Here is an 18,773-nt window from a genome sequence, read left to right as displayed (position 1 = left end):
AGTCAGAATAAGGCCTCATGCTTATGACTATACTCTTTATTTGCAATTGTGGATAAAGTACAGTCCCATTAACTTGTATGGGCCCGGACAAGGCTGCAAAAATTGTCCATGCCGTATTCAAGGACCCCAGACCACTGTAGGGGATCCTAAAGGATTTGTGGTTGTGGATTCCATACTGATGCAATGAGAACATGTTTTTGTGCGAATTGTGGATCAGTATTTGTGGATTGTAAATCCACTACAGTCTTGTGAAGGAGGCCTATGGCATAGAAGAATCATGAGTACGCTATCGTATACTGAATGAATTATTTGCACTGTTTTGTCACTGTCAGTTTTGCCTCTATTTGCCCCGGTTGCAGAGATATCGGTCCTGTTTTACTTGTCCAAGTATACCAGAAACATGCTGAGAACTACTTGTGAGGCAGGCACAGGCACAGTAGTGGCATCACGCTATATTAGCCCCAGGTTCCTGACTTATGTGTGGTGCAGGGCGGATCTTGCATAGGCTACAGCCCAGGTGTGGGGTCCTGAGGCTCATCACTGGGCTAGAAAAGGGCTGCAGTTCCTGTAGCCAAGGGGAGAACCTGGGAGTGAGAATGCATGGGAGCTGCCTTGACATACTGAGTCTGGTGAATTCAAACCATACTGTTTGTTATAGTTCTTGTGGCTGACAGTAAGCCACGTGTATAGTGAGGTATTTTCGGTTACTGTTTAGTTAGAGCTCAGACGCGCAGAGATTTTTGCCTGAAGTTAAGGCTGTGTTTTTGTTTTGGATTTTTTTATGCCTGAAGCCAAGGTTTATTTTTTTCAGTTTTGTTTTTTTTTTGTAAATAAACCAGCTTGCTACACGTTTTTCCCTGTCCCTGTCTGTTTGGGTCAGCAACACTGCTGCTACCGAGCTACTTCCCCCACATACTGCAACAAATAATTGTGTACATGGAAATTTTTATCTTAAAAATATATATACAGTGTAATATCAAATGCAAAAAAATGACATTTATGTGTAATAATTCAGAACTTGTTTTACCTCGTAGAGATTTCAGATATATTTCAACTGGATCCAGACCATCTGCAAAAACAGCAAACATCTCATTGCAGTACACAGTGGTGCCAATATTACATATGTTTGTAAGTATTATATCATACCATGTATATCAACATCATATATATTTTATATAGAATGTGTATGGCCAGTCATCATGTTACACATACAGTATAATGTAACCAATGGGGATTAAAAGCCAAATACAACAATTACATTGTATCACAAACTATAATGTAACCAATAAACTTTACTAGACTAAGTTGTCAGAACTGTGCCTGATGTATGTTTGGGGTTTACACCCCAAAACCTGCTTAGGAAATGCAAGTAGAACTTTTCTCTCCACATTTTTTGGATGGAAACCCAATGGACCCCATAATAGTCTATTTGTCTAAGTTTCCGCTTTTAAATCAGAATGGGTTTCCGTTTTTCTGGTGCCCAAGTGAACGCAGTTGTGCACCTAGCGTCGCTCTACTTACAGGGGTTTAACCCTTCCACCTTACAGCTTGCTAAATGAGAACCTTAAAATGAATTGCTAACCAAGTCAAACATGGCGTTATTGGGTCTACTACAGTGGGAGGTTTGCAGTGGTTGGCTACTTTGGACCGTAGTTGGTCATCTCATAGAAGGACCCCTCTTTTCTTAATGCCCATATGCCCTGGTAGATATTATTCTATATGTGTCACTATATTCAGCTGTCTGTTATCTGTAATATATGGCTTGCTTTAATGTGGGTTTCCTGTGATTAAAGCAATGTGCTTATGTGAGAGGTGAACGAAAGGAAATGAAGAGTAACAGACTGAGAATTAGATAATGAAAGGATCCGGTTCCCCTGACAGTACAAGAGTAACAAGACATTGTTATCCTTCTGTCAATATACTGCCAAATATTACAGTGTCAGTCACACAAATATCCGCTTTATTCCTCCCAGCAGCTGTGAACTGCAGCTCAGCAATGTATCTCGAATCAATAGTAATATATCAGGGAACTCACCCAGCCTGTACACCGAGCTGATGTCCGTCTGAGCCAAGCTGCTCAGGAGCTCCACCGGGCCTTTCTGAGCCTCTTCATCAAATGAATGAAGGAAAACCTTCTCATCCTCACTTAAGAATAATAAATCCTTACCCCTGTAGGAATTCAAGAAAGATATGATAATGGTGTTTTTCAAGTATGCAGTCACACGGTATGCCGAAGAAATGGCGCTGAGTATTACACTCTAATAGGAAAATCTGTAGAAATACATGATAGAAATATTCCTGTGCACAGCTATTCCTCACATCAGCATATGGGCCATGTTATTAGCTTACATGGAAATATGTGTATTCCCCAGTTGTGGATCTCTACATTGTGTAATTCTGGGTGTTACCATTCCCATTGTCAACTGGGTGTTACCATTCCCATTGTCAAAGTGCTGTGTCCATATACAGTGAGACTGGTCGCCCTCAGTTTATTCATACATTTCTAGGTGGAATAACATAGGAACAGCACAACATAGAGTTATAAGAGAGCTTGAGACCTGGTATAGTATGGGGAGAATCACCCACATATACTGTATATTGACTTCATCTCCTTTAGGTGGTGTGGCAGTTCTATGGTTTCTGTCTTCTTGCTGGGTTTTATGCAACTAGGGAATTTCTGATTATGTTTTTTAAAGCCCCCCCCCCCCCCTCCAGAAAAATGGGTAATTGATGTTAATGCATTCTCTATAGCGCTGCCCTAAGAATCATACTATTAGATAAATTATCAATGGATTTACAATTATTCATGTCCATGGCAGAGCTCTGTGCATCTGTGTGAAGCTCCTATGGTTCCACAGTACAACAGGCTCTGTGAGTCACACTGTATATCTATCACTTGTGCGGCAGAATATTATATAGCTATTCTTTCCAACCAGAATTACTTCATCTATAATATGGTATCTCATGGAATATATGATATGATATGAATCCAACAAAAGATAACATCAGTGGTATGCTAGTGGGCCCATAGTATGTATGTAGTATAGCCCAGGTTTTCCCGGATAGCACACTGACCCATTTATTTCTATGGGCTCGTACACATGACCGTGAATTACTTGGTCATGTACTTGGCCGACAATGGAACAGGTCCTGTTTCTGTCCGATTTCGCGGCCCTGCAAACACAGCTCCACAGCGGAAGCACAGCCGGCTTTATATCGGGTTCTATGAAGGTTCTGATAAGGTTTCCATTAGACAAGCATAACTCTGTGAGCTGCACTATACTTTCTGCTAGAGTGATGGTGGTCCCAACAAACTTCCAACAGATGGTCTGGACAACAATGTAAACAGCGCCTTACTTTATATGCTCGGGGTGCTTTGTGTCCATAAACCTTGTTTAGTTCTAATCTCTCTATGGTGTTATTTGGTTCTGGTATCACTCTGTAGTGACTACTTTCATGCATATGCTATAAGATGACATTTCACTAATTTCATTAAGACAATTCCTTTAACGTCACCATATTCCCAAATGTCCATGATGGGTCCCACATATAGTAACTGTGTCCTGGCGTGTTACATATGTGATCTTTTAGGCCATTTGATGATACAATTTACTTGATACTTTGAAGGGATAATCTCATTTACCATCTAGGTTTACAGTCAAGCAAATCATCTTTATTTTATGAGGCCTTTTATGATGTCAGTTACGTTTAATGGCTCTGGCAATTTTAGGTACCGAACGTCTGGATGAAAACAAAAGCATTCTGCTAGAAAAAGATCTGATTTCTATCTGTGATAGTCCATTCTGCCTGTCAGTGTACTAATTCTAACAGTCTGTGGGTCTAACAGAAACCAATGTAATGCAGTACTATGAAGAATTCTATTTTAGGGATTCATGTTGCACAAACTATTAGGTATGCAAAACCAGCCAAAATCTAAAACTGGAAAAGTTGCCATTTTTTAGAAATATTTCTATTATCCAGAAATAAATGTTAGTACATGCTCATTAATATTTGGACAGGTATGGTTCTTCTGACAACAAATATTAAGTCAATAACTTGTAGACATAAGTGAACAACAGAGACATGTTTTTATAAAAGTGTAAGGCAGTGAGCTTGAAGCAACAGTGCCACCATGTGGACAATATTGGCACTGCATGTTTAAATGATTTTATTATTTTTTTTTGCAGTTTTTTAACATATTTCCTTCACCAATAGCAATAAAAACCGCAACTATTGTGCGTCAAATCTAAAGCTTAATAAATCATGTACATGCCCATGTTTCAGAATGGAGATTTATAACTATCAGGAACTGGAATTCATTGCCCAGCTCTGACCACATTCTCAAGAAGTGGCAAGTAACAGAACGAGGGTGCAGGAAAGGGCAAATACTCCAAAGATGTGCCCACAATTATACCCATTAGTGCCAGAAAACCTGATAAATTGTTCCATGCAAACATGACCCTAGGTAGGTTTTGAGTGTACACTACTTTTTTAATATTTGCTCATTTCAGTAGTAAAGGACCAGTGGCATAGACAATGTGCAGAAATACTTACAAAGGTTTTAAGCAGTTGGGATCAACATGTTTTGTTTGGACAAAACCAGTAGCTCCGGTAGAAGGAGACTTTCCTACAAACCACTTAAGTCCAGGTACGAAGAAGCCAACGACCTCAATGGCATCACCCCTGCAGTAGCTGAGCTCATCCCATTCTGTGGATGAATGGTTCTCTCTAGCAGTGCATTGACCCAACCCTAAACAAAAGGAGACATCTAGCTTCAACATACAGAATAGGACTCTAAGATTTTAATAAGCACATCAGATGCAGATATCTTGAACCACATACGTACATGTGACTGTCTACCCATGACCTTGATTCACAGAGGAATTACAACCAGATGAGGTTATGATAGCACAAGTGGCTTTTATATTTTTTATCTGATTTGCATCCTTAGCAGCGTAAACAAGGAGATTGTTACATAGATCACATTTCATGGTATTGTATACACCATTGTCTTTTATCCATGTGTTTTCTTTATAAGTCAATGTTTGTATGAGTACGTCCTTATATGCTGTAATATTACATACTATGCAGGGGGTGCATGCATTTTATATTACTTATAAACATAAGGAATAAGTAGTTTGTTATTACAAACATAAGACGTAATAACATGCAGACAAATGTTCATGTTCAGGAGGTTACGGATCATGTTGTCTCTGTAGCTACCAGTGCCGTCACTGAGCACATCACCATTGTACACATCAAATACAACCCTTATGCATTGGTGACCTTATAGAACCTCTAGTACTCATTTCGCCATATTTTGTCACTATATATCCATGCTTTGGATTACTGAACCTGATAAAGAATTGCTTTCAAGCTCAAAACACATTGGGATACATTGACTATAGGTTATTACATTACATTATATAGTACAAACTAGAAAGAAATACAGTAAAACTTCTCCAAGAGACCACCTCTTTGAGAAGATCACCTTCTTAACTAGACCACATTTTCTGTTTTCCATACTAGACTTCTTCTTTGAGACGGCCGCCTCTCTAGAAGACGACTGTTTCACGTATGATTGTCTCAGAGGTTTCACTGTACTTGATTCTATTCACGTCTTTCAGAACAGGAAAGGGTTAAACTGTGTCACTAAATAATACACATACACAATCCTGAAATGTTATTCAATGTAATGTTCTTTATATTATTTCTATAACACATAAAAATAAATATTGTATTACAATTCATAAAAATGTATTTACATGTACTGTATACAGATAACATTACTTTTGGACACTTTTGTGTATTTTATATCACTTTCACATTGGTCTAAATTGTGTCATGAAAATCTGCCAGATTTGCAATTAGGAAGCTTCATAAATCTGTCTAAGGCGGAAATGCCGTTTTTTTGGCTGTTCCGAAAACACAGTAGAAAAGAGTCACTGTTTACAATACCAGAAAAGTGAATGGGATTATTGTTAATCTGATCTACACTGTGAGGCAAATAAAGCTACAGCACATGTTTTGGAAAAATGTTCCCGGGTCCCTTTCCAATAAATGCTAGTCCAGGGGAGGTGTCTAAAATTAAGAAATACTCAGCTCTCCTGGGCTTCTGACAGTCCTCACCATCTTGAGGTCATACTCTAAGACATCAGCACGAACCATGAGACCACTGAGGTTCAATCACAGGCCCCAGCAGTGATGTCTGGATCATGTTACCTCACAGGCAGAAGAGGACCGGAAAAGATGCTGCAGAGTGCTAGACAGAGCAAGGATGCCCAGGAGAGGTGAGGCAAGGTGAGTTATAAGTGTTTCTTATTTTCAATCACTTCACCTTATTGTACTCTGGAAGTAGGGCCAAACCTCACAAATATTCATCAAATTTTATGGGGGTACACCTGAAGCGGCTCTAGGGAGGCACTTTGGAGCATTTTATACTGTGTGGGGAGCATATTATACTATGTGGGGGCTACTGTGCAATATATTATACATCACATGCCATCTATTTTATAGCTACATGCACTACTATTACAAGCTGTCATAGCATTGCATGGTGATATAACAGATACTGTGCAATGTAAATAAGTGAATGAGTCATGACGCTCACGAAAGCACTACAGTATCTTCAAACAGTTGATCGGCAGGGGCCCCGGTGTTGGACCTCCACTGTTCTCTTACATCTCTTACCCTGCAGATCCGCTGTTTCCCACAGCACGGAGCTCCCAGAATTGTTTACATAGTGGGCGCTGCGCTATTCACTCACCATATTCTTGATAACTGCAGTTGTGGATACTATAGGGTTGCATCCCTTTCAAGTATCTGAGATTCCGCTGATGCACCGCAACTGTGACTATAAAGAATTTCTTGTAGGGATGTAGCCTAGCAAAAAATTGCATTGGTGCCTACAAGACTTTAGGTATGCCTGTGTGCACTTGTATATGTTCCCCATGTATTTAAATTAACTTACCATTGGTCTGCCAGCACCTTCATGGTGCATCGTATCACAGAGTCGCAGGCTATATATAAAATCCTATCCTATAAAAGCATAATTTAAGGAACTTTAGAGTTTCAGGAGTTTCCTGAGGACAAACCCTTGTCTATATTGTCAGTCACTTCAAGCAGACCAAATGTTACAATGGATCCAATATCATCCAAAGCATTTGTAGAAATGATCTCAGGATAAAGTGATTTGCATATGTTTCTTTCAATGGAGACGTCTATTCATCCTATTTTATTATACAAACATTCTTAGTACACTTCAGTGCTAGAACATGATGATACCGAGCAGTACAATGAGAGATTGTGCTGCTGGTAATAGATATACACAGGTGTAACAATAGCATGTCTGTGTGTGGTACGGTAAGGAACTATACCTATTGGCTGAGATGTAATGTTCCGGCAGTTCTGTTCGGTCACGTTACAGGAGGTCGGGTACATTTTCAGAAACCATCTAGTGGAAATACATAAAATTTAGTCAGCTGCATTGTCTATTTGTCCTCAGACAGGAAAAGTGACACACTTAGAAATAAGGAACCTATTAGAAGAATATACATTTTAGAAAGTGGTATTGCTACTACACCATATAAGACAATAGAGGTTGAAATATAGATCTGTAATAGAAAATTCACCCATAAGGGAAATGCCAGCAACATTTATCTCTACTGGAGTCCACACAAACCAAATACTTCTCACAGCTGGAAGTTTGTTCCAATCTTATCCAGTCTTGTCAACTGAATATATCAGCAAGGGGAGACATTTTACCCACAGTGATAAGTTGTACGAAACCATCAGGGAGGCAGAGAGATTTGTGCCGCCGGTTTCTTTAGCTCGCAGAGAATCGTCTACACTGGCAGGAAGAATAAAAGAAGTTTCCCAGCAGAGAGTACCCAGATACAGAGCAATAAGTCACTTTGGAGGAGTAAGACAGAGTGAAGTGGGATTAAGATTCTCATTATCTACCTTATCCACACATACCCCAGAGGAATCTTAGTATTATTCCAAGTGAGCAAGACTTCCTTTCTTCTCCTGCAATCTTTTATTTCTACTATGTAGGTTGTGTTAATGAAGGTCTCTTGAGGCAAAAGCCTCCCACGGCGCTTTTCACACAAAGTCTGCAGAGTTTTCTTCTGCGGACTTTCTGCTTCAATTATACCTATAGGGAAACCGCCAGCATGGGTATAAATGACATGCTGCAATTTACAAAAACGCAACGGTTTTGGAGATCACACGTGTCCACTGCAGATACTTTTCTGCAATGTGTGGAGGAAACTTCTATGTACTTTCTATGAAAAGCGCTGAACGAAAAACTTTAATACGTTGTGGCTTTTCCTGCAGCGCTTTTGGTGCATCCAGTTCCTTGGAGCCTTGGCCTAAAGGTGTTTTCTGGTATTTATTAACTGATGACTTCTCCTTACTATACACTTGTACTATGCTGTGTTTGGTTTTCTATGAAGAACATACAGGTCTCACCCAAGCACTGCAGACTGTAGCGGATTGGCCGGGGGCCTGTATGTATACTAAAGTCATACCCCAAGTGGAAAGACATCTATGAAAACAACCATTTTTCACTGTTGTTTTGCACCCAAGGAGCCCCACATACATGTGAGTATATTGAGGGATGGGTGAAAATAGAGAAAAATAGTTTCCAGTTTTTGACGGTCTATTGAAATGAACCCTCAAAAAAATTGGTGCAGCTGTGCAAATCCATGGAAAAATCGGTCCCCGCATGATTGATATTCACTGTCATGTGAATATAGGGTAAGAATAGATCATCAACTAAAGTGAAAATCCCATTTTAATGTTTCAGGGTAACATTATGGTTGTCTTTTAGTTACTTATTGTAGTACTAAATATGTGCTCTAAAAGGGGATCTCACAATGGAAGCTAGGGATCTCAAAGTGTGGGTGCAGTTAAGGGTCCATTCACATGGAGGAATTTTGCGCTGATCCTGGCAAGGAATCTGCGTCAGAATAAGCGCTGAAAAAAAAGACCCCCCTTGACTTCAATGGGTTCCGTTTTATGCGTGGAACCCATTGAAATCAATGAGAAACAAAGCCTAACATTGATTTCAATGGGTTCCGTGCGGAAAACGTGACCCATTGAAGTCAATGGGGGTCTTTTTTTTCAGCGCTGATTCGGACGCGGATTCCGCGCCAGAATCAGCACCAAATTTCTCTTTTTGAATGGACCCTAAGAAGCACAATGTAATATCTTGTTTCAAATAGCTCAATATAGGGCATTATTTAGGTGAAGGGGGGGAATAGCTTAATATGATTACTATGAGTCAAAAATAAATGCAATACTGTGTGAATAAAACAGATCTATATGTATCACAATTGTTCACACAGTATGATAACATTGGTGAAATTTGCTAGACATGACATACACTTTTTACAACACCTCTTTGCTTCTTTCTTCATGTTTCTAGATACTTCTCAAGGGTAAAGAAGTCTATAAAACTCATGAATTTGTGATTTCTAGAGCATTTTGCACACCAAAACATACTTACTGGTAGAAAGGATGTGGGAGAGGCTCCACCGCTATAATGGGCAGTAAGCCTCGCTCTCCTGTGCTTAGTGACTGTCCTTCCCATGACGACTCGTCACCTACGTCCTTTACATACACCACGTCATTGACAGACACTGCTAGGAATTCTTTTTCGGCCTCCACTTGTGCACTGGCATCGTGTACCACAGCTCTTGCATAGAAGCACCCTACAAGGCACAAGATTAAGAACACTGACTACAGAGAGATATGACAAAGCAATAACCATTACATGTTACATTAGAGAACTACATGTGGGGGTACGACATACAATCTATAGGGGGTTGTGCTAGTTACTCATGTGTTTGTAAGGTGGTAGAAACCAACATCTTCCACAAAATGTAGGCTTATTAGGTGAATTTACATTTCCTTACCAAAGATTGACCTGTATATCAGTTAGAATTATTTGCCTGTGCCTTGTGCGTCTTAGGCTGTATTCACACAGAGTAACGCCAGGCGTTTTTTGTGTGTTTTTTGCACATAGCGCCGCGTTTACGCCGCGTATCGCTGCGTTAACGCCGCGTATACGCCGCGTTAACACCGCGCTATTTAGCGGTGGTGTTGCCCGGCGTTAACGCGGCGTATACGCGGCGTTAACGCGGCGCTACGCGGCGTAAACGCGGCGCTATGTGCAAAAAACACACAAAAAACGCCTGGCGTTACTCTGTGTGAATACAGCCGTATTGTATGCTGTATGACATTTAATACAATGTTTAGCTGTGTATATGCCGAAGACTTATTGCACTGTTTGATATAACAAAATGTCTGATATAACAACTGTATTTGCTACTAAGTCATCGCTCCCCGTCTTCAGTCTGGGCTGTCGGGGTGACATGAGAATTGGCCTGATAGTCTAAACAATTTTGTAAGGGCGGGTTCACACCTGCGCCCAGTCTCTGCTTTGCAGGTTTCCGTCATCTGCCCGAGAAACTGGACAGGAGACGGAAACCAGCAGTCAGTTTTCAAACCCATACATTTGAATGGGTTTGCAAAGTGTCCGCCCGCTAGCGTCTTGTGCCTCTTTGCTGCGAAATTGTTTTTTTTAACAGACACAAAGTCGGACATGCAGGACTTTGTGTCTGGTTAAAAAATAAAACTTTCACTGCGGAGACCAGAAGACACTCATGGGTGGACACTGACTGCCCGGTTTCCGTCTCCCGTTTCCTGTTTCCGTCTTCCGTCCAGCTTCTCAGGCAGAAGACAGAAACCCCCTAAGTGGAGACCAGGCACAGGTGTAAACCCCCCCTAAGGGGGGGCAACTGTTAACCTGCTTAGCCACCCCAGGTAGGGTTCCATAGTGGCCAAAAGTAGAGCAAGTAGAGCCCAAGACAAGCAGCCAACTGGCTAAAAATGATATTTGTTCTGACTAGTACACTTGTAGCCCTCCTGGATGTGCGTTGAAGTGTCCATTTTGTAAAGTGTTGCAGTGTGGTGTTTTCTTTACAGGTACCTCATGTGAGGGCAGAACGCTGGTTGCACCTAGGACTTGGAGGCGTTCTTTAGGGACTGTGGTTTGATCCTAGTGCGGGCTCTGATGTGTAACACAGAGGTGAAAAAAGAAGGAGTCCATTGTTATTGGTCAGCCCTGCATTGTCGTGGGGAGTAGTTACTGGGGCCTAGGAATTGGTGGCCTAATCCATGAGTGGTAGTGTTGCCTGTGAGAACAGTTGGAATACCCCTAGCTCATGTGAGGGAGTCTTGTGTGCTTCCCATAGCTGTTTGGTGTGCCGCACCTCTGCTTGTCAACTTCAATCAAGATAAGTAACGTCTTAGATCTAGTAAAACCGACCACACACAAGGAAAATGCCAGAAGTGCATGAATGGTCTGTACTAGGAGTTGTGTCTGTGTAGGGAGGGCACATGTCAACTTTTGTTCATGGGTAGGGTCAAAAAGTGTAACAACTGGACTGTAAAGGGTTACACCCATTACAGATATATGAATATCTCAAGGAATCATGAGAATGAAAGGAGCGCAGCTCTTATTCATACTGCAGCCCCTTCACATCCCAACAAATCCTAGTGCTATGGGACTGCATGTAACACTAATGTATGTGCAGAGACGTGCAAGGCTTCGGCTACTTGACTAGAACTCAACTGTGCTGTTATTCCCTTCACCGCCAGATGAGTGGAAATATGTAGGAAAAGGGGCTCAGTGTTAAATCAACACTGCGCCCCCTTCATCCACAGGATTAATGGAGGTCCCACAAGGCAGACCCCCACATAAAGTCATGGCATAGTCTAGAAAAATGGCATCACTTCATTACGTATTCTGAATGTCTTCACCTACCTTCTTGAAGAAGCAAACCAAGATATAATGTTGCCAATTCATCTTGATTTACAGATACTTGTATTTCGGTGTCTTCCACCAAGGCGGCATTTAACCAATATCTCTCATCAAAGAGCAGATGTTCCAGAGTGCAAGCAACAATACCTAGTGCAGCAAAACAACATAATTTTACATTACATATGGTCTAAAAACAAAACAAGTACAAACTAATAAAAAGTCTCATTAAGAGCAATATGTACATCTATACATATGTACAGTGAGATGAGATGAATGGAATTATTGTGCCATCTAGTGGCACAACAGAGAACCTACTGGCATTTTCATGAAACTACCTGCAGTGATTAAGCTTCACGAAAAATACCATACATACATAGAAAACCAAATATACATACTAAAGCACTTTATGTGTACCCAATGATAATTCTTAATGACAGTGGGGGAAAACTTTTGTAAATCAGATCTTGTATTTTTCCTGCTATTACTGGAGCAGCAAAGACCACTTTGAAAAGAAGGAAAAATTACACTAGCTAAGGAACGGGAAACTAGGCCACCAATGAGATATAAGTCATTATATAGCAGGGGTAGGGAACGTACGGCTCTCCAGCTGTTGCAAAACTACAACTCCCAGCATGCATACTTGCTCTGCTGTTCTTGGAACTCCCAAATGAATGGAAGTGAATGGAGCATGATGGGAGTTGTAGTTTCACAGCAGCTGGAGAGCCGAAGGTTCCCTATCCCTGTTATATAGCGTACGTCATGAAAAAGAGTAACGTGCATTGTCAAAATAAAACTATCATATGGTACTCAAATAACACCACTTTACAGAGATACAAAAAACACACACTACAGAACTGGAATATTATAGCCACAAAGTGTATAAATAATAGCACCATTCATACAGTATACAAATACAAGCTCCATTCATACAGTATACAAATACAAGCTCCATCCATACAGTATACAAATACAAGCTCCATCCATACAGTATACAAATACAAACTCCATCCATACAGTATACAACTACAAGCTCCATCCATACAGTATACAACTACAAGCTCCATCCATACAGTATACAACTACAAGCTCCATCCATACAGTATACAAATACAAGCTCCATCCATACAGTATACAACTACAAGCTCCATCCATACAGTATACAACTACAAGCTCCATCCATACAGTATACAACTACAAGCTCCATCCATACAGTATACAAATACAAGCTCCATCCATACAGTATACAACTACAAGCTCCATCCATACAGTATACAACTACAAGCTCCATCCATACAGTATACAAAAAAAGCACCATCCATACAGTATACAACTACAAGCTCCATCCATACAGTATACAAAAAAGCACCATCCATACAGTATACAAATAAAAGCATCATCCATACAGTATATAACTACAAGCTCCATCCATACAGTATACAAATAAAAGCAATGTTTATATATAGCGTAAAATTAAAGCATCACCCATATAGTATATAAATAAAAGCACAATATAGTGTATATAGAAAAGCAACATCAATATATTGTATAAATAAAAGTACTATACAGTGTATAAAAAGAAGTAGCATATAATATATTATGGGAAGAATATGCAAATCTGACTTCCATGATGTAATTAGGATGTCAGTGCCTCAGACATGCACACCAATAGAGGGCGCTCACTGAGAATGTGCAAGTCTATCCTCCATGATGTAACTAGGAAGACAGAGCCTCAGTCAAGCAAACCAATAGAGGGCGCTCTCTTTAACATCATGCCGACCTTCTCAGAGGCCTTTGTTTGCAATGATGTTGGGATTATGCCAGATACAGTCTCTCAGCCAAGGACAGCTGTTTCAATGTACTTGCGTCTCATCAGCTTGGCGCAGAGAGGACTGACCTGGCAGAGGTGAGAGGCTTAGACAGGGTTGAGGCAATATCGTCACTCCATAGGGAGAAACCACCATTTAGGTGTGTTGGACACATCTAATTGGTGGTCTCTCTCTATGGAGTGACGATATCCCCTCAACCCTATAATATATTAGTAATACCATACTCCAGATAACAGAGGCTCAAGGTATTGCATTTTTTGCCCTCCTATAATTTAGCCCTGTTCAGACAACAAACATGTTGGTTTTCTTCTTCATATAACTAAACGCAGCGATCTAGTATGGCTTGCAACCACTATTCTGAAGAGATGTGCTTGAAGAGATTACGATTTAATGCCGAAGGTTCTTGCCAAGTCAGTTAAGTCATTTTCTTCCATGTTTATGGCATTACCGAGTGAGAGATAAGTAGTAAATTTCCAGATTTCCTCTATAGTCTTGAAGGTGACAATAAAAACATCATTTTGTGCTTGGATAGACACTAGCCGGGCAGACAGCTCCTAAAATAAGAAGTAAAAGAATATATGAGAATGAAAACTACACTGAAAAGTCACATTAATAATAGGTTTATGGTGCGGAATTTCTGTCCGGATTTGGGAGAATAAGTTTTGCCTCTTATTACAAAGTCTATCCAGAGGTTGCAGAAATATTACTTGTGGTGATTGATCTGACTTTCATTTCACAGCATGTCACTTCTATCTGAAGATTTTTACTGTGGATTTCCTCCATTAAATATGGCAACAAATTTTGTCACAGATTTACTACAAAAATTTTCCAGTACATGTGGACTTGCCATTAAATTGCAAGACAGTGACTTTTTCAATGCAGTTTTAAGCATGTCGAAATAGAAAATAGTATCTACATCAGAACACAGAGGAAAACAGGGGCAACACAGTGGCTCAGTGATTAGCGCTGCAGCCTTGCAGCGCTGGAGTCCTGGGCTTGAATCCCGCCAGGAACAACATCTGTAAGGTGTTTGTATGTTCTCCCTGTGTTTGTGTGGATTTCGTCCCATTCTACAAAGACTTACTGATAGGAAAAAAAATGTACATTGTGAGCCCCATATGGGGCTCACAATCTACATTAAAAAGAAAAAAAAAGAACATAGAGGAAAACCTGTAGTACTGTATATTTTATGGAATACTAAGTACAGTTCAGTATAGAGAGGATTGTCAAATAAATGAGTAAAATAGCACAAATAAAGTACAGCCAAAACTACTCAATGAAATGCAGATTCTCCTACCATGTTTCTCCAAAAATAAGCCCTACCCCGAAAATAAGCCCTACCCCGAAAATAAGCCCTAGCATGATTTTTCAGTTTTGGGGTATGCTTGAAATATAAACCCCACCCCAAAAATAAGCTCTAGCTTCAGTTCATTAAAAAAAAAAAAAAAAAAGTGTCCAGACAGCTATACATGTAAAGAAGTAAAGAGAATACAATAGAACAGATACAGTAGACCCTTTTTCAAGGAAAGCAGATGCCCCAAAAAGAAGTGCACCCCCAAGAGAATCACACATTGACTTTAAGGGAGCTATCTGTACAAGATGGCACCAGTGAGAAAGTTCTCCAAAACAATAAGGGGTGACTACTGGTTTCTCACACACAGATCAGGTAGTCCCACTGGCATGACTACATTGTGGCTGCCTCCAGTCACCGAGAAAGCCAATTGTTACGTTTGGCTGGAACGCTGCTGCAATGTCAAGGTGCCTGAGACAGGAGTGCCATAGATCTATGTGTGAGCACTCATCCTACATTAGCACTTTCCAACTTGAAATTGTTTTGGGTGTAAGGGAGTCTGGTGAGCGGATTGTTGTTCATGGAAAAAAGTAAGACATCCCCTGAAAATAAGACCTAACCTATCTTCAGATCAAGAAATAATATAAGATATTAATAATATATTTTACTTGCACGCATCTGCGTTTGGACCATTCCGTTTCCCTCTCCGCATGAAATTGCGGAGAGAATAGTCCTGCAAGCAGCACTTTTCTCTCCACATTTTTTGTGCGGAAACCAAGTGGAAACAACATGGAGCCCATTATAGTTCATGTGGTCCACGGGTTTCCTTAGGTAACCACTTTTTTATGTGGCTTAGGTTTCCGTTGATGGGGTCCCAAGCAGACTCCCCGAATGGAAACCCATGTGCAGATGTGAACCAGACCTTAGAAGTTATGCTTGGACAATATGATGATATTTAAAAGGAAACTTTACAGGGATTCTTTAGAAAACAACTGCTATCTATAGAAAAAAACAATGCCAAAGGCAGAAACACCAAACTAGTTCTAAAAATACACAAAAACAAATGTACAAATGAATCACATCAAAGAAAAAAAAAACATACAAAAAGGGGGAATAGGAAAATGAAAGAGGTGTAATAAATATAAAAAATGCTAAGATACAATATACTGTATATCACCATGAAAAAAGTATGCAGATAAAAAGATAGTCATAGGTATAATGGAAGATAAAATATTTGCTTCTTGTGAGTCTTCTCAGACTGATCTGTCCCTGCAGCGCGTGCGCGGGGTCTGGAAGCTGTGTTGCGCTGTTTTGGAGTTGCCCAGAACTGGCACTTTGGGGTCGGAGCACTGTTTCATTTTCCTATTCCTTGCCATGTGTTGATCATTATGGTAGTATTGGTCCCTCCCATTTGTATGTTTTTTCTTTATGTGATTCATTTGTGCATTTGTTTTTGTTTAAATAACAATGTTGTATTTTCTGAACTAGTTTGTTTTTTCCACAGTCATTTTGAATACACCTTTATAAATGTGTATTGTTTCCTGTGTTTCTTAGCTATCTATAATAAACTAATATACCACCTAATATAATAACACTTAATAAGGAAGATATAGTGAGCATACAACCTGATTATGAATGGTAACCATAGGTTCACAAAGCCTGTTTTGGTTACAGGTTCATTTCCAGGCTGACTCTCTGGACTCTGGCCAGTGTTTTTTTGGAGAGATGCCTAGATTTGTTGACCTTTTTGTGACACGGTATGGTATGAAAAGCCTGCCCTGCTGCCCGGCTCTAGTATTACTGAGCAGAGAGGCTGCAGGGAGGAACGGACATTCCTGTACAGCTTTGGCTGTTTCACCTTTGTCACTGCACTAGATTATTTGGTACAGTAACATATAATATTCTTCAATTCTAGAAACATTTATAGCTGGACAGTAATATACAGTGGCAATTTTGTTAATTTTTGTGAAAAATTTACCGAATGTTTATATACTGTATTTTTATAGGATAAATATAATTACAATCTAAAATTCCTATCCCTATACTTTCCAATTTACTACCTATATTAAAAAAATAACTAAATCTTAAAATCCAGCAATGATATCTCTTGCCATCACACCTAAAACAGTCTGTCACCTCATGTTTCTTAGAGATAGACCATGGGCCACAGGCAAAATAGTCTGGGGCAGAAGCTATTGACGCTAGGTTCACCCCTTCATTCATGTTTTTGTTCATGGGGTCCACTTGGGAAACCCACAAACGGAAACCTAATCTGCTTAAAAAAAAAAAAAAAACAGTAAATAAATCCTTAGGTATATTCGTGACAGTTCCATAGGACTGCTATTAAACCTACAGGATGACACATTTGGCAATTGCTTGGTGTCTTGACTAATATCTAATTACTGACATTACCCAGAAACAATAATCACACATATTACATAAATGCTATGGCCGTACACCAGAGGACTCACAATATAACAGATACCATGAATGCACTATTGATGTTAGCATGTCACATATACTTCATATTACATTTCCATCACTTTTGCTCTAATGACAAGTAGAACAATGGAAATGATTAGTGGAATTACCCCATATTATTGCAGAGCCTTAACTGAAGAATGATACAAGGGCATAAAGTGGCATTGTGGCAGGCAACATATGCACACTGTGGCAAAGCTATATAGGCACTGTAGTGGGAATGGACACTGTGGCAGTAAAATACACTAACTGGCCACTTTATCACTTATAAGCATGTAGTATGTGTTGGACCTCCTTTGGCCTTTAGAACCAAAGCAATTCTTCATGACATACACAGATATCTTTCACATATATTAGAGCACCAGGCCATGACAAGAACACTTTCCACCAAACACCAGCACTCACCCTTCTCCTGCACCAGGGCCATTTGGTGGGTCTAGTACAAAGGTTTCATAAGTGCCCCTCCCCATCACCACCATTTAGAAATACCAGACTTGCACAAATTTTATACCAACTTACAGCGCCTCAAACAGTATATTGCTTCCCTAGTACCCCATACAATATAATGTCCCCCTCCAGTTACCTTCACAGTTTACTGTCCCCCTCCAGCTGCCCCCACAGCATAATGTCCTCCTCCAAGTGCACCCACAGTATAAAATCCCCCTTCAGCTAGCCTCACAGTTTACTGTCCCCATGCATCTACCCACACAATATAATTTCTTGCTCCATCTGCCCACACAGCATAATGTTCCCCTCCAAGTGCACCCACAGTATAATGTCCATCTCCAACGGCCCTGACAATTTAATGTCCTTTAATGTCCGCCTCCAGAACACCAAGGAGCTGAAACTGGGGCAGCCTGGTACAGCAGTACAGCAAATGCAGCACTGTCCCTGCAGGAGGCCCATGCTACCATAGGACCTAGTGCAAGTGCACCATTGGTCCTATGGTTAAAACGGCCCTAGGTTGCAATGAAATATGACCCTCCTATCAACACAGTGTAAAAAAAAAAACAGTATTCATCTGACCAGGCAATGATTTTCTACTGCTCAGTGATAAAAAAAATAAAATGTTTCCTTCCTCTGTTTTGCTTCTGTTTTTCTTTATAGGCATCAATATCACCCAAACTTTATCTACTGTTATAGCCCATCCATGATAAAGAATAACAAGTTGTACTCTTGGACACCTTATCTGGAGCACCGGAGTGGTATTTTGCTGCAATCTGCTTGGCTGTGCACCTTATGTTCATCTGAAAGTTCATTGACATGCTCTTCCGACCCTTTTGTCACCGGTTTGTTTACATCCACAGGAAGGGCACCATCGGGGCCACACGGTGGCTCAGTGGTT

General features: G+C 40.3%; 1 protein-coding gene across 2 annotated transcripts in view; it reads right to left on the bottom strand.

Moving 5' to 3' along the window:
• Window positions 1–18,773, bottom strand: part of SH3TC2 (SH3 domain and tetratricopeptide repeats 2) — a 66,767-nt gene that overhangs the window by 21,494 nt on the left and 26,500 nt on the right. For both annotated transcript variants that reach the window (XM_075274657.1, XM_075274658.1), the window contains exons 5-11: window positions 14,105–14,210; window positions 11,834–11,977; window positions 9,512–9,716; window positions 7,377–7,453; window positions 4,555–4,750; window positions 2,036–2,169; window positions 1,028–1,069 (exon numbers count right to left, since the gene is read on the bottom strand). In XM_075274657.1, coding sequence (XP_075130758.1) covers window positions 1,028–1,069; window positions 2,036–2,169; window positions 4,555–4,750; window positions 7,377–7,453; window positions 9,512–9,716; window positions 11,834–11,977; window positions 14,105–14,210 — 904 coding nt within the window. The remainder of the gene's footprint in view (window positions 1–1,027; window positions 1,070–2,035; window positions 2,170–4,554; window positions 4,751–7,376; window positions 7,454–9,511; window positions 9,717–11,833; window positions 11,978–14,104; window positions 14,211–18,773) is intronic.

This window comes from Leptodactylus fuscus, chromosome 5 (assembly GCF_031893055.1).
Source record: "Leptodactylus fuscus isolate aLepFus1 chromosome 5, aLepFus1.hap2, whole genome shotgun sequence".
NCBI lineage: Eukaryota > Metazoa > Chordata > Amphibia > Anura > Leptodactylidae > Leptodactylus > Leptodactylus fuscus.
This window is presented reverse-complemented; position numbering and strand designations above follow the sequence as displayed.